The sequence below is a fragment of the Cydia fagiglandana genome, chromosome 1, assembly GCF_963556715.1.
Source record: "Cydia fagiglandana chromosome 1, ilCydFagi1.1, whole genome shotgun sequence".
In the NCBI taxonomy this organism is placed as follows: domain Eukaryota; kingdom Metazoa; phylum Arthropoda; class Insecta; order Lepidoptera; family Tortricidae; genus Cydia; species Cydia fagiglandana.
Window position 1 is genome coordinate 11,461,939 of NC_085932.1, and position 15,551 is coordinate 11,477,489.

The window sequence follows — 15,551 nt, forward strand, 5'->3', positions numbered from 1 at the left end:
TACAATATGAGCGTATATAATATGAATATTATAGTATAAGTTCTTATGTCTTATATTACTTACCCGTATTAGGTTGCATGTAACATTTTCAATTGTAGAATGCTTCGAGATGTTTTGTATAATTGTTGAGAAGAGTTTACGCGTTTGAGACCGTAAAGTGTAGTTAAAGCCACGCTTAGCGGTAATAGTTGTCGTGAAAGCCTTCTCGCATCAAGTTTAACTCTGGGTTTCGTACAGGAAGTTAGAGTTAGGGTTTGCAATCCGGATCCGAAACGTATGAAATTATCCGGATCTGGATCCGGATCCGCGGATCTTCCCATACATTTCGGATCCGTCGTGCAAACCCTAGTTAGAGTGCAAGCTCTAGATGAGTCTTTGAAGTCATTCCGCTTGAAATATTGTAACATTTAGTGTACTGTATTTTAAGTCTACATTTCTAAATGGAAATGTTTTCGTAGGTAATAGAATTGACTGGTAACTAAACTATTCCTTTTCCAATCACGCATCGATCCAAATTTACATTTCATGTCTTTTTTAAGTGGTTAATGATTCAATCATTCAACTCTTATAGGAAAATTTGATAAAATCTATCTGTTTCGTGTGAGACGTTTCTGTTTAAATACAAAATTAATTGAATATAATGGTTCATCGTTTATTCTTTGACTAATTATTTAGAAAAGGAAGTAATTGCTCACCTACGTAATTCTGATTTCATAAAAAAACATTTATGCGTAGGTTCTCATTGCGCAAAAGTATATTACAAAGCCCTTTTTAATTGAAGCTTTAAACTGATAAATAAATAAACCGGTATTATAAGCGTTTTAACGTAATTATGAAGACATTATTATACCTGTACAAAAACCTATAACTGTACTATTTAGCGGTAGTATAAGTATATCGTCGGATGTAAGGGTTATTAAAAACATAGTCGTACTGTAATAAAACTAATCTCGATTATGTATAGGAGTTATAGATCCTTTGGCAAGAAGATAAACGAGCGTGCCGCTATCGGACCAATAAAGTTGTGGGAGTACGATGTACGGACAATCGCATCACATATATCCTATAAACTGGCCGTAACGATTAATTTATCGCTTGGGTGCTATTCTTCCCGCGTTCGTACTAATCCTATGATGCAATAAAGGTTGCGAACGAGCATAGAATTCGACGCGTTGTCCTCCTAACTAAACAGTAAGTATACTCGTAACGTTGGATTGCAATTACTTGGAAAGCCTATAACTTTATTTAGATGACTTGAAATCGTTCAGTAAATTGAATGTGGGAAGTCAAAACCCTCTTTCACTGGGTGTAATGAAAGGAGGTCTGAATCGCGTAGAATCTATTTATACAACATTTAACAACCCACAGGAAACCTTGAAACAATATGTGCTAAATCGAGAGTAGAGTCGCTTACACAAATTTAATGTTGATAACACTATTTGATACCCCCATATTTAAAATCTATCTTTCACCGTTCCTAACTAAACCTCTATACATTATTAGCGCAATGTATGAGCTTAAATCAAATATCGCACAGGTAACAGAAACTACTCGTACTTGGTCCAGATCAAAAATACGCATTTTTTTTTAACAATAATTAACAAGAAAGAAAAATGGACTGATTTAGGGCTAATTTAGACGGCGCGTGAACTCGCATGCGATTTTAGTTACATTGCGGACTGTTGTTTACGTCCATATTCAACCGACCGATCAAAACCCGCAATGTAATGAAACTCGCATGCGAGTTCTCGCATCGTCTAAATGAGCCCTTAGGGTCAGTTTTACCAAACCGTCTGTCACCATTAAAGAGCTCGCAAAATTTTATTCTATATTTCTGTCAAAGAAGGCTTAATACTTTTATTTCGGGGCCCTTTGTTAAGTCGTAGCCGCTCGGTCTCAAACACAGTTGGACGAAGAATCTGGTAGATAGAATGATAAGACTGGGTCGATACGAAAAGTACACAAAGAAACTGTGATTGAAACTTCGATGTGTTAGGTACATATCAAACATGAATAACATTAGGTATGTCCGAGTATATCACTGGCTGGAGTGAGTTGGAAATCGAGATCTGAGGGTGTGCGGAAGGACTCTCAATACTAAACAGGGGTCATCAATGGATAAAGTTTACGAGTGTATTACTAAAAGTACCTCAGGTTTTAACTGCACAGCTTTCGCATACCACCGCTCGGCGGAGCGACATCGGCGCGCGTCCCGCAGCGCGCGCGCCGCCGTTGCCGCGCGCACGCCGTCCGTCGGAGCCAGGCGCGCTGCCAGAACGTGCTGCTCAGCGGCTTCTCTCACTCGCCTTTGTGATCTTAGAAACATCCCTATTGCAGAGTGTTAATTAATATCATAAAGCTCTACGTTATACTGCCCAACTCATAAATTTAATATTATGTAATATAATTTTGAGTATAATTCTAGTAGTTGGCGTTAAACGTATTTATTGATTATTGCATCCTTAACGTACATCATAATTCCGACCAATTAAAATTCTAACTGAAGTATAAATAGGAAAAAAAATACGTACCAAATTGGTCTCTTATTGACGGATCATTTGGTGCCAGAAGTAGAGCCTTGTTAAACCACATTTCCGCTTCCACACTCCGGGTAGCCTGTATTTACAGAATATATACTTGAAAGATATAAAAAAGAATGAATACATCGAATACTGCACATTGTGTTGCTGCCAATCATGTAAGGTCGTGATATAGGAAACATTAATTTTACTTACATTTCTAGCAAGTATTCTCGCCATGGCGACGTGTGTGCCCACGTGGTGCGGCGACGCGACGTGCGCTGACAGCAAACTGCGCTCTGCCTGCGCCCACTGCTGGAGCTGCATGTGCACTTCGCCGACCATGGACAACAGGTTCTGTATAACAGGATAAGTCTTTTCAATTAATCATCTAACTCGATTGCGTTTGAGTTGGTTGATTGATTAATTGAATGACAGCAAGATAAAATTTATACCAAGGCAAAGTAATATCCAAAGTTATACCTAGTCCTAAAAGTTGTTTGGCAATCCGAAAAGTTTAGGTATTTAAGATTTTATCATCTTAGAGATACTAGTAAATATTCGTTAATAGCTACAGTGGAAGTGTATTAACATCATCATTCTCTTGCCCTTGTCCCATTCACTTAAAATAACTGGAAACTTAAAATAAATGTGGAAGTGTATTAACATATACATATTAAATAATATATTTTTGATATCGGGATTGAGAGATAGGGATTTTATTTGTCTTCATTTGAACAACAATACATTGGAGTTACAGATTATCCGATGTTATATAGGATGTTGTTGTTAGGGTACTGTGTATGAAAAGTCTCATACTTACATGTCTCGTCCACCCTACAACGGGAACGTTACTAGTCGGAAGTATCTGTAGAGCCTCCTTGTACGCTGACAGCGCTTTGTGCCAGTGCCCCCGTTGCGAATGAAGCGCCGCAAGCTGCACGAGCGCCGAGACGCGGGCGGCGTCGTGCTCGCGCCTATCGCGCACTCGGACGCCGTCAGCGCGCGCGCCGGCGCGGAGCGCGCTCGCTGCTTCGGCGAGGCGCCCATCCGCCATCAGCGATGCGCCGAGATTTACGTAGGCCACTGTAGGGGCACAGTCGTCGAGAAATTATAATAAGTAGATGCATAGTCTAATAAACAAAGCTCGGCGGGGGTGAGCTGTTTTCAAAGTTTGCACAACATGGACATGCCTTGTCATTCGATGGTATATGTGGTGTAATTTAATAACTAAAGAAATTATTTTATTTAGGCTGCCTTTCCGCTACGATCTTTACGCCGCCATTAAAACAAATGAATTTTATAGCAAGCTTTTTTAATAACCTCTTCAAATAATATGTATATACATCCATATGCTACTATTAAAGTTTATTTGTACATAATGCATTGTCATATTAGTTTAATTATAATTAATAAAGTGTTATTTTCTTGTATTTTAATGTTTCTTTCTAAGGTGTATCTATATTAATATCTACACTTGACATAAGTGACGTCAAAATGGCTCACCCCTGCCGAGCTCTGCAGTAATAGAACATGGTCTTCTCTTCCCAGAGTGACACAAGCCTACGTCACAATAACATGGCCGCTATATATAGCGCTATCGCATATTATCATATAGCGCTGTCGCATGATGACGTAAGCTTGTGTCAGTCAGGTGACCTAGAAAAGACGGGAAGAGAGTACCAGGCGGAGTATATTATTATACCATAATTCCGACCTCGGGTCGGGTCGGGTAGGTACACTGTTCATGTTCATAGCGACTACGCACTACATACGTCGAAACCGTGGCTACGCGCTACGAGCGTAACCCGTAGCACTTAGTGGCAATGAATATGTTAAAGTAGGTATGTAGTTAAGAGGCACATTCATATTACAAACAAACGGTACGAAAGTACCCCAATTACTATAATTAAAAAAAAAAACAAAATATAAAAAGCGACTGAGTGAGTGAGTGGCTATCTTCCCCTATGAGTAAAATTACAGTGAACGTAAAATCTTTTCTCTTTTAATCCTTATTTTTTACTGAAAGTAGAAAGTTGGTTTCAACACGGGCCCAACTTTCCTTCTAACGGTATACAGAGTTAACTTTAACCTACTCGGCTTTTATTTGAAAACCTGTTACCATCCAAGTGCACTCGTAAATAGTGACTTATGCACTATTCATTTGCGCTTATGGTAGAAATTATTAAATTGGTTGAGAATTATAATTTACATCAAGTAACGCATGTATTCGTTATATTTTTAACCGACTTCCAAATCTCAAAGAAGGAGGTTATCAATTCGGTTGTATGTTATTTTTTTTTTATTTTTTTTTATGTTTGTTACTCCATATCTCCGTCATTACTAGATCGATTTTGAAAATTCTTTTTTTGATTGAATGTATATGCATACAGATTGGTCCCGTTTTTGTCAAAACCCAGTTCTGATGATGGGATCCATGACGAATCGAGGGAACTCCTCAAATCTTAAAGGCATACATATAGTGATTTTTGGGTTTTTATCAACAAATCAAGCATATGCACCCAAAAAAGTGACATTTGATGAAGTGGAACTGCTGATGATGATCAGAACGGAACTCTTTAACGACGCATAGTTCACGGTTGGCGATTTGTCCTCTTCGTTATGTTTGTTAAGCAAGTTAAGTTTTTAAGCCACATTTTTGTCAAGCTCGAGTTCTGATGATGGGATCCATGAGGAATCAAGGGAACTCCTCAAATCTTAAAGGCATGCGTATAGAGATTTTTGTATTTACATTAGAAAATCAAGCATTTTCATTAAAAACTTTTGCATTTGATGAAGTGGAACTGCTGATGATGATCAGAACAGAACTCTTAAACGACGCATAGTTCACGTTTGGCGATTTTTCCTTTTCGTTATGTTCGTTAAGCAAGTTAAGTTTTTAAGCCACATTTTTGTCAAGCTCGAGTTCTGATGATGGGATCCATAAGGAATCGAGGGAACTCCTCAAATATTAAAGGCATACGTATATATTTTTTTGTATTTTCATCATAAAATCAAGCATTTTCATTAAAAACTTTTGCATTTGATGAAGTGGAACTGCTGATGATGATCAGAACAGAACTCTTAAACGACGCATAGTTCACGTTTGGCGATTTTTCCTTTTCGTTATGTTCGTTAAGCAAGTTAAGTTTTTAAGCCACATTTTTGTCAAGCTCGAGTTCTGATGATGGGATCCATAAGGAATCGAGGGAACTCCTCAAATATTAAAGGCATACGTATATATTTTTTTGTATTTTCATCATAAAATCAAGCATTTACATTAAAAACTGTCGCATTTGATGAAGTGGAACTGCTGATGATGACCAGAACAGAACTCTTCAATGACGCATGGTACACGTTTGGTGATTACGAATTTCGATTTTGACTTGGACCCGGACCTGGACTCGGACCCGTATTCGGACCCGGACTCGGACCCGGGCTCGGACCCGGACTCGGACCTGGTCTCGGACCCGGACACGGACCCGGACTCGGACTCGGACTCGGACCCGGACCCGGACCCGGACTCGGACCCGGACTCGGACCCGGACCTTGATCCAGAAAACCACTATGATACCTTAACTAAATAAACAACTATGATTACCTACCATAAAATTAATGTAGGTATAAAGTACGATGATGCCAATCTTACTAGCCCCTCCCGCTTAAACCCCCGTACACCGCACGGCATGCGCCATTAAGTGGGTTAGGTTAGGTTTGAACTGCGATCCTCACAGAACCGAACAAGGATTAGGTTAGGTTAGAACTGCGAGCCTTACAGAAACGAAATGCTACTTGAAAAGTGGGTTTGATTAGGTTCGAACTGCGATCCGCACAGAACCGAACTGCTATCTGAGGAGTGGGTTAGGTTAGGCTAGAACTACGACCTTCATGGCTCCTCTTCACGATGGGCCAACGCCGGCCACTCCAGGGGACGCATTTATGCGTTAGAGGGAGCAAGTGATATTGCTATCTCATTCTACCGCATGGCTGCGTCCCTTGTAGTGGCCGGCGTTGGCCCATCCTGTAGAGGAGCCATTATGCAGAAGCGAAATGCTAGTAGAAAAGTGGGTGGTTTTACCTCCTTTTCTACATAGTGTACCATCTACAGTAATCTTTCATCGGCCCCCATGGAAGTCGGTTTTTTTTTCTTAAAAATTATATTTTTAAATTTTATCTGTCAGCTAAGATTATTACAGGTATCCCCAAAGCAATTAGCAAACTGAAGACCAGGTACGTATGTATACCTACCTATATTACAATATCTTTTGTTACGACCATGCAAGTTTTAAGGTGACAGTCCATTTCCAACGACAGCTGCATTACTGTTCATTTTACTATGGAAATTGGCAAAAACAGCGACGCGTTCAGTACTAGGAGTGCAGCTGCGGTTAGAAATGGAATGTTACCATTTACCTATTCGTTTGATTTGCGGATAAAGTATTAGAAAATGATCGGCAAGTACAGTCACCTGCAATAACATGTTACTCTTCGAAGGCCGCAAAAATATGTGACGCGCTCTTATGGCTCTAATAATAAGATCGTGTCAGATATTTTTGCGGCCTTCGTTGTGTTACATATTATTGCAGGTGACTGTACATATGTATATTCTAATTAAGTACTTACACGCCATGGAAGGTCGGAAGTTAATCGCCTTTTCAAAACTCTTTATTGCTTCTCCGTATCTCCTTTGATTTTGCAGTATGATTCCTCTGAAACAATCAAATAAGCGTTAGCATATATTAACATTTTTTTCAACATCGGACAGCATGGCCCTCTATGTATTCGGATTTGACATTACTCGCGAGTCTCGCAACAATACATGTTATATGTAAAAGCGAATTGTACGGCTATCGATGTCAAAATGAACTAAATTTGTAAAATGTCGCTTACGTTCTTAAATGTATATAAGTGTTTGTACTTATTTGTAAGTTTGTAGTTTTTGCTCTTTAGATATGCCTTTCATGTTGAGTAATATGCTTTTGCATTTCCAATCAAAACCCGTACTTAAAAAAATATGTCATGTTATAATTATATGTTATCTGATTTGTGTGCCTAATAAATAAAATAAAATATAACGTAACTAAAGTAAAAATTATACCCAATGAAACATTTACAGCTTAGTTAATAGCCACTATATTAATAACTATACATTTGCTGAAACTGCTTTCCGATATTTTGGTAACCAGTATGCACATTACATTGCTAATCTGCTAAATCGGAATTGAGTTGAAATGCACGGGCAGATACTTACATTAATTAGCAAATATTAACGTTAAACAAATTAGACTAAATCTATTATATTAATGAATGAAGTTTTAAGAATACTTATATTAAGATGTTTTTTCCATCGACAAGCAAGAATAGTTACCAACAATAAAAAAATACCGATGGTTCTGTTAAACTTTGTGTGTCACTGTACGGTGGAAAAATTATTTCTCTACCATTTCGCATGTTGTCACAATAACAATAATATTAAACCCCTAGCGGCTTTCATATTAATCATCAGTGTGGTACATAGGTATATACTTAAATTTTCATGACTGTACTTCATGAAAACGAATGCTACTATCTGAGCCTCATTAAAAGAGCATATTGACCACGTGACATGGTACATTCATTACATCGTAGATATATCACGAGTAGAAACGATATTGGTGATGAGCTTTAACTATCAAATATCGATTTGGATAAATAGTGGACCGTCTGTGCGTTACTACTATACCTATGTTAATACATAGGTATACTTTCATTATTTTCTAGGCTATCGATTGAGCGCAATTATAATAAAAGCAAAAAAAACTCCCTTTCTGATGTCGAAGGACAATTATAGTAACAGTTAGACGATTACCGGCGAGAGGCAGCTTTGACTGTACGATGAGGACGAGATTGCATAATTACGCAGGCTTAAGTTTCGAGCCCACAAGGACTCGTAGAGCAGAACAGTATGATGATAAAAAATTAACACGTATGGATAGCCATACGTATAGAACTACGACGTCATTCCACTAGCTAAACCGATGGTGTAACAAGTAAAAGCTCGGCATCAAATCAGACTATATTAACTCACATTATAGACGGATCTAACGCGAATTATATTCAATGCGTGCGAATTATATGCGTTATTCGGTGCGTGGATATTGTGAGTGTTGCGTGTCGGACTATTGACAATAATTAACATTATGTGTGGTGGGTGGTTTGAAAATATGATGTCTCCCCGAAACTTTTCCATACACTTTTCGTCGGGTAGATGCACAAATCTCTGTTTTGACATTTTGCTGGGAGATCAGTCAGCCGCGACCACGACCTGTGAAACCTGTGTCGAAACGTCGGTAAATCAAGGTAATTGAATATAATTCGCGTTAGACCCAGACGGGTCTTATATAGACATAATGTGAGTTAATATGTGTTCAAAACGCGAAAGTTTAAAATATTAAATCAGACTATGCTAGAATAGATAGTGACGTATTGATTATTTGCTTTTGTGTAAAATCAATATGCAATTAGACAACTATCAACAGGAGCCTGCATCCAATAACAGTAAATTCAATCAATTTTCAACGGCATTTAATTCTGACTGTCAGTGCGTTGCGCTCTCACGTGTGCACATATTTATGGAGCCCAACTCAAACTTAATTTTTTACGTCAAACGATATTATTTTGTTGTCCTTTCGTCTCGCTCGCTCCAAAACATATACGATACTACTTGTACGAGCTCCAATACATGTTCGAGGGAAATGCACGCGCATATCATAACAAAATAACATCATTTAAATATCAAAATAAAAGTTTAAATTGGCCTCATGATAGCATTCGAGCGCCTGCAAGAAATATGTAGCTATTTAGTGTAGATCAGTGTAGTGTGAGTGTGTGTGTGTGTACCTATGAGAAGCATTTAGTCTAATATCAAAATCACTGTTTAAAATAGGTAGGTCTACTTGCCACTGGGATAATAGCCTGCCACGAAGGCTGAAAGACCATAGCATTTTTTTTATATCAGGGATGCATTAGAAATGCACTAATATTGCATAAGTAGGTATTTAAGAGCAAGTTCGGCCTGGCCAGTTACTTTCGAGCTGACGCTAGACAACGTCCTTAGCCTTAGGGTCGTCGTCATCGAAAACGATGAGGAGGACTATAAGTACATATAAATAATATGCAATGTAATATGCATAAGAAATTGATAGAGATTAGGAATTTACTTAGAAAGGAAGGAAAATAAATGTAACAGATTAAAATATATTCAACTAATCGACCAATACTTATATACTAACTATATCTGTATACTTAACAGTAAACAAATTTACGAGTAAATGGTAACATATTTTATGTAGTTACAATAGCTGTACCTTAGTTACCATTTCTATTTATATTATATATACAAGCTGAGCTTTAGCTATTTGTCAATCAAAGTAAATGTTGTTTTGATGATTAAGTGCAACACTGTACATCCTTTAGAAACTCATGTCCTTTAAAGGGTTGCATTGATTGCATGATATTTTCAACGTGCTACATTTTGATACCTACTGCACATAATACGGCGACAGTTTTAACTGTCCACAGAGGACCAGAGGTTCTTCTGACACTAAAGTGTCGCTTTACGCATCACAAAGCGACACAGGGGCAATACCTACTCGCTGCGCAATAAAAGCAATCACGCTTGCAAACGAACGATGTGTCCCGCTAATAGTGCCACATAATAGAAGTTCTGCCAATAAACGCTGGCGCTCTTCACTTAGCGGGCGCATCACCGCGGCTGCAATATTGTCCACATGAATAATGCAGGCTCCGCAACGAGCCAGGCTCAACGTGGGCCCGGCGAACACTAATGAGAACCGTCCGACCCGACCATACTCTACTAACAATTTGTTACTAATTCCTCTCTCATTATTGTGTAAGTCTAGACAAAGAGCACATTACAGTACTTGCTGCTGTCGATTGCTGTTTGCTACCGCTCATTATTTTGCACTTCCATATTGGTATTATTAAAAAGTGTACATATTATTATAATTCGTGTTTTTTTCAATTATATGTACATTGTATTTTAAGGAGGTTAGAAGCTATCGTTAAGAACCTAACGGTGAAACGACCTATTCTTCTTCTTCAAGCAGTAGGTAGGTTAAAGACTCGATTTACAATATCAATGTCGAATCATTAAATGAAATGAAATGAAATGAAATGAAAAATATTTATTTCGAGCAACTATGGACTCATACAGATTTGTTAGTAGACTTACGTTCCTAATGTTAGTACCTAATTAACTATTACAATATATATACACTGCTGGAAACATGCATTTCGCAGCAGTGTCTCATATACGGGCAGTCAAGTCTGTCCGCTATCACACACAGGATAGGGTTGGGGCTGGCCCGCACCCGGCGCACCAGGGATGTGCATCGTTTGCGCATAGTCGCATAAAAGCAGTCCACGCGCGCTTCTGCGAACATCCCTGATGCGCTGCAGAAACGAGGCAGCCCCATCAATACCCGGAACGCGTTGTTGTATTGGATCCGGAGGGCCCCGTAGGCCCGCTGCGTATAGAACCTCCATAGGCTGCACGTATACAGGGAAGTACAGTACGTTTTAAATAAGGTAAGTTTTACCTCCCTTGTACATCGCGCAAACCTACGGGAAATCATATTTGCCCTAACCGACAGAGCCCTCCGTTCTCGTTCTACGTCCAGATTGTCCTTTAAGTCAGACGTAACAATATGACCTAAATATTTGAAGCTTCCCACCCTCTCTAGTGGAATATCATTTAGATATATGGGAGGAACCAAATTAAAGGTTTCAATCCTAACATATATGTTAACAATGTAATCTAATTTGCCTTTCATGGTTATTGTGTTCGTAAGTCTATTAGTAATAAAACAAATATATTTACTCAGACATATAACCCCAATATTGTTAAATAACAGACTCAATATTACAATACAACAAAACAGGCAAAATTAAATTAGTTGTTCTTAATTCGTTTTTATTTCACAATTTATGATTAATTAGTTGCCAAGTTTGTAAGAGAATCAATTAAATGTTCAATAACAATTACTAATTTATATTGAAACTCTTAGGGTTGTTTGCGATGTTGGTTATTGTTAAGGTATTTAGGTACTTATTATCTAAAGGCAGGTATTACAATTTAATTAAAAGTTGTTTACAATTTGGTCAACCAAATATAACTTCTTTTTGTTAAAACTTTATCAACTTGCCAAGCACTTTATCTTTTGTTTACTGATGTCCGATGGCTGATGGGGCTAATGAGTTTTTGTGTGGCAAGTAGTTAAGTAATTAGACCGCAAGCGTGCAACAACGGGCATAAGTCAGAAAATCGCAGATTAGTTAGACATATTTTAACGACAACTGGTGTCATTAAAAGGATTTGTTAGGTATAACTATTATGCTCAATAACTTTACACGATTTTTGGTAGTATTTGTTAGTCGGTGTAGATCAAATTTTCGAAGCAGGCCGCGTAGCCAAGATGCCAATCGCTTACGCTCCGTAGCGATCGAAACGCAACTGTCACTGTCACACTAATATGAAAGAGTGATAGAGAGACATAATGCTTTTCGTTGTCGAAGCGATAGCGATTGTAACCTTGGCTAGGCCGGCAGGTTTGAATAGCGTGAAGTTTTTCTTGTAAAGTACCTATACTGAACGTAACCTTGTTGAGTTGGAACTTGTTGGCCCTCGATGTCTGGTCAGTTGAGAGTGTTTTCCGTTACTACTCATAATAATCAACATTTCACAAAATTACTGATGTAAAAAAAAACTCCGTCCCTTGTGACATATTGATCTTCTTTAGAAAAGACATTGTCAAGCATCGAAATCCTTTCGGATGATAATTTACACACATTTATTGTATTCTCTCTGTGTTATGTACTTGTTTTGTGCAATAAAGTGTTTACTACTACTACTACTAATAATAATAGGGACGATTCGGTACATATTCGTATTATTTTAGAAATATCTGTGATTTCACACAGGTGTTGCAGTGGTCATTAATTAATCTGGCAAACATCGCTCATACAGTTAGACAACATGACTTTATGAATTTCCATAATGCAAACAAAATAATTGGGCACCACTGGCACCAAATTATAAACGTGTAACGACGCATAAATTATGATCACACGTATTTGTTTAATTTGGCACGTTCGAGCGCCGTAAACGCAGCCCGTATAAATTGAAAGTAATTTATGCGACGAATGTTCACGAAACGGCTCGGATGTCTGCGCCGGGCTTTACGTAGTCACGCAATACCAACATTCCGCGATTTAGCCGACGTGACAAATTGTCAGTTAAATTAATGTTCACTATCGCACTTACATTAAAAACCTACACATTACTGTGACATCTGTAATGTATATTTGTCATGATCTCACGATGTCTACTTGACACGTGTTGCGAACTCTTTAGATTTTTGACAAATATTTAAATTTGTATTTTTTATGATTCTTTACATCATAATATGTCACTCTAAAATAAATGGCTAAACGTTTCGTGGATATTTTCTTTTCGGCTATATTTACTCTTATTTCCTTCATCTGGCGACCGTGTAAAATAATGGAAAAGTTATTTAAAGAGAGAAGTATAGCTAGGAGGCTATTTACAACCGCAAAAAACGATATTGTGGCTAAGTTAGAGTCAACCGACATCGACGAAATCACCGCGGCCTTTAACAAGCTCCAGCTTCGAGCCGATTCCTTGTTCAACGTCGACCAACGTATAAAAGAACAATGGCTAAAAACGGACGAGATGACTGAAGATGAAATTTACGAAGACTGCATGACCAGCGATAAGTATGAAAGCGACTGGGAGCGTATAAAAGTCATGTACGACAACGTTTCCCGGAAGAACGAACGCAAGAAGAGGTCTCGCAAGTCTAGCGGCAGCGATGAGTCGAATAATACAGATAAGTCTCATCAATGTTGTGAGAAGTCGGCATGCAGTTCTGCATGTCATTCAAGACGATTCCGTCTACCGAAATTTGAGTTACGGAAGTTTGACGGCAATACGAAAAACTGGATCGGTTTTTGGTGTCAATTTCAGAAAATCGACGACGATGAATCTATAGACGACGGAGATAAGTTTCAGTATTTATACCAATGCACTGTTCCAGATACTCCAGCGCGAGAGATCGTCGAGAGCTTTCCGCCGTCGGGAGCTAACTATAAGAAGGCTGTTGAGCAATTGAAGTCCAGGTTTGCACGTGACGAAATGTTGATCGACATTTATGTGCGTGAACTGCTTAATCTTGTATTAGCACAAGCCAAAGGTAATACTTCCTATAAATTAGGCCACTTATACGATAAATTAAATACGCAATTACAAGCACTACAAAGTTTAGGTGTCACTATAGATAAATACGCTGCTTTACTTTTCCCTTTAGTTGAGTCCGCCTTGCCCGAATCTGTTTTACGAGCATGGCAGAGGTCCCACGTACTCGAGGAGAAGAGCGACGATCATCTGAACCGGCTTATGCAGTTCCTGAAACGCGAGGTGGAGTCGGAGGAGCGGATCCAGCTTGCGCGTAGCGGGATAGCATCGGGTGACAGTTTGCATAGCGTTTCTACTCAACCTACCGCGGCATGCTTAGTGTCAACGGAAGACGCAGGTAAGAAGATTTGTTGCGTTTGGTGTGAAAAGGCATCGCATAGCAGCTTCGAGTGCTACAAAGCTAACAAGATGTCGTATGAAGCTAGGAAGGATATGCTAAATAAAAAAGGAGCATGCCATATTTGTTTAAAAACGGGACATAATTCGAAAACATGCAGAAATTTCACAAAATGCCTTTTCTGCTCCAAACGTCATTCTGTGTTGATGTGCCCTGACATTAAAACGTCAAGTCAAAATGAAAATGATAAAACTTCAGATATTGAAACGTCAGACTTAAATAATAACGTAACTCAATTTAAGGCTAGTACTATTCTGTTGCAAACGTTTATGGCGAATATTATAAGCGATAAGAAATGTATACCGGTACGATGCTTTATTGATTCGGGAGCACAGAAGACTTATTTACGTCGCGATATAATAGAAAGTTTAAATTTGAAGCCTGTTGGCAAAGAAATCGTGTCGAATTGTCTTTTTGGCGGGATCGAAACTAAAAAGGAACTGTTTCATACCTATGAGTTCACTGTCGCAAGTTTGGATAAGAAGTTTCAATGTACAATGACCGCGCGCGACAAGTCTAAGCTCTGCGGGTACGTTCCTCGATTAAATGTAGATCATGAGATGTTCAAAGAGTTGCAGAAACATAATATCACCCTGAGCGACGTCGGCGATGCGACCGCACCTGACATCGGGCTTTTGATCGGCGCAGATCACGCAGGCGTGTTGCTCACGGAGAGTTTCGTGGAACTGAACAATAACCTCGTGGCAATAAAGAATAAATTTGGATGGACGCTTCAAGGGCCTATCATGAACACATGCAGTGTCCTAATGAACGTAGTATTGGAAAATGAAACTAAGTTGACAGTTTATGACAGAGAAGTAAACATAGAAACTGAGAAAGTAGTGCTCGCTAACAATACTGCAGATTATTTTACGTTTCTGTGTACACTTATGTACTTCTATAAATACATTATAGATCTAACCGGTCCTCTTTTCCTGCGGTTCGGAGGGATGATATGGATAATTTTATTAACGTATGCAGTGCATTTGACCAAACTGACCATATCGCTGACGACCAAAGCCTTTCTTATGGACGTACGAAGATTTTTCACAAGACGTGGAAGAATTGGCGCAAAGTACACGGATAACAGCAGCAGCACTAACTTCCGCGAAAATGAAAATGGTTCAGGAACGAGTACGTGGGGATGCTCATCCAGAAGAGCAAGGAGAGGGACTCGTATTTAAGGGTAGGTGATGTAGTTTATTAGACACAGATTATAAAGTGGTCTTTAAGAGATAATTGTGTAAGAGTGGCTAAGGTGCGCACAGCAGATGGGCAATCATTCACACGAGCCGTTCAACACCTGAACCCGCTTGAAACACAGGACTCTACCGAGATCTAGAGAAGAGTTTTGGGCCTC

The 15,551-nt window shown here is 38.8% G+C and overlaps 1 protein-coding gene across 1 annotated transcript in view; it reads right to left on the reverse strand.

Moving 5' to 3' along the window:
* Positions 1-15,551, reverse strand: part of LOC134664264 (protein O-mannosyl-transferase TMTC2) — a 103,782-nt gene that overhangs the window by 7,881 nt on the left and 80,350 nt on the right. The window contains exons 5-9 of the mRNA XM_063520815.1: positions 7,143-7,228; positions 3,343-3,605; positions 2,736-2,876; positions 2,532-2,616; positions 2,150-2,328 (exon numbers count right to left, since the gene is read on the reverse strand). Coding sequence (XP_063376885.1) covers positions 2,150-2,328; positions 2,532-2,616; positions 2,736-2,876; positions 3,343-3,605; positions 7,143-7,228 — 754 coding nt within the window. The remainder of the gene's footprint in view (positions 1-2,149; positions 2,329-2,531; positions 2,617-2,735; positions 2,877-3,342; positions 3,606-7,142; positions 7,229-15,551) is intronic.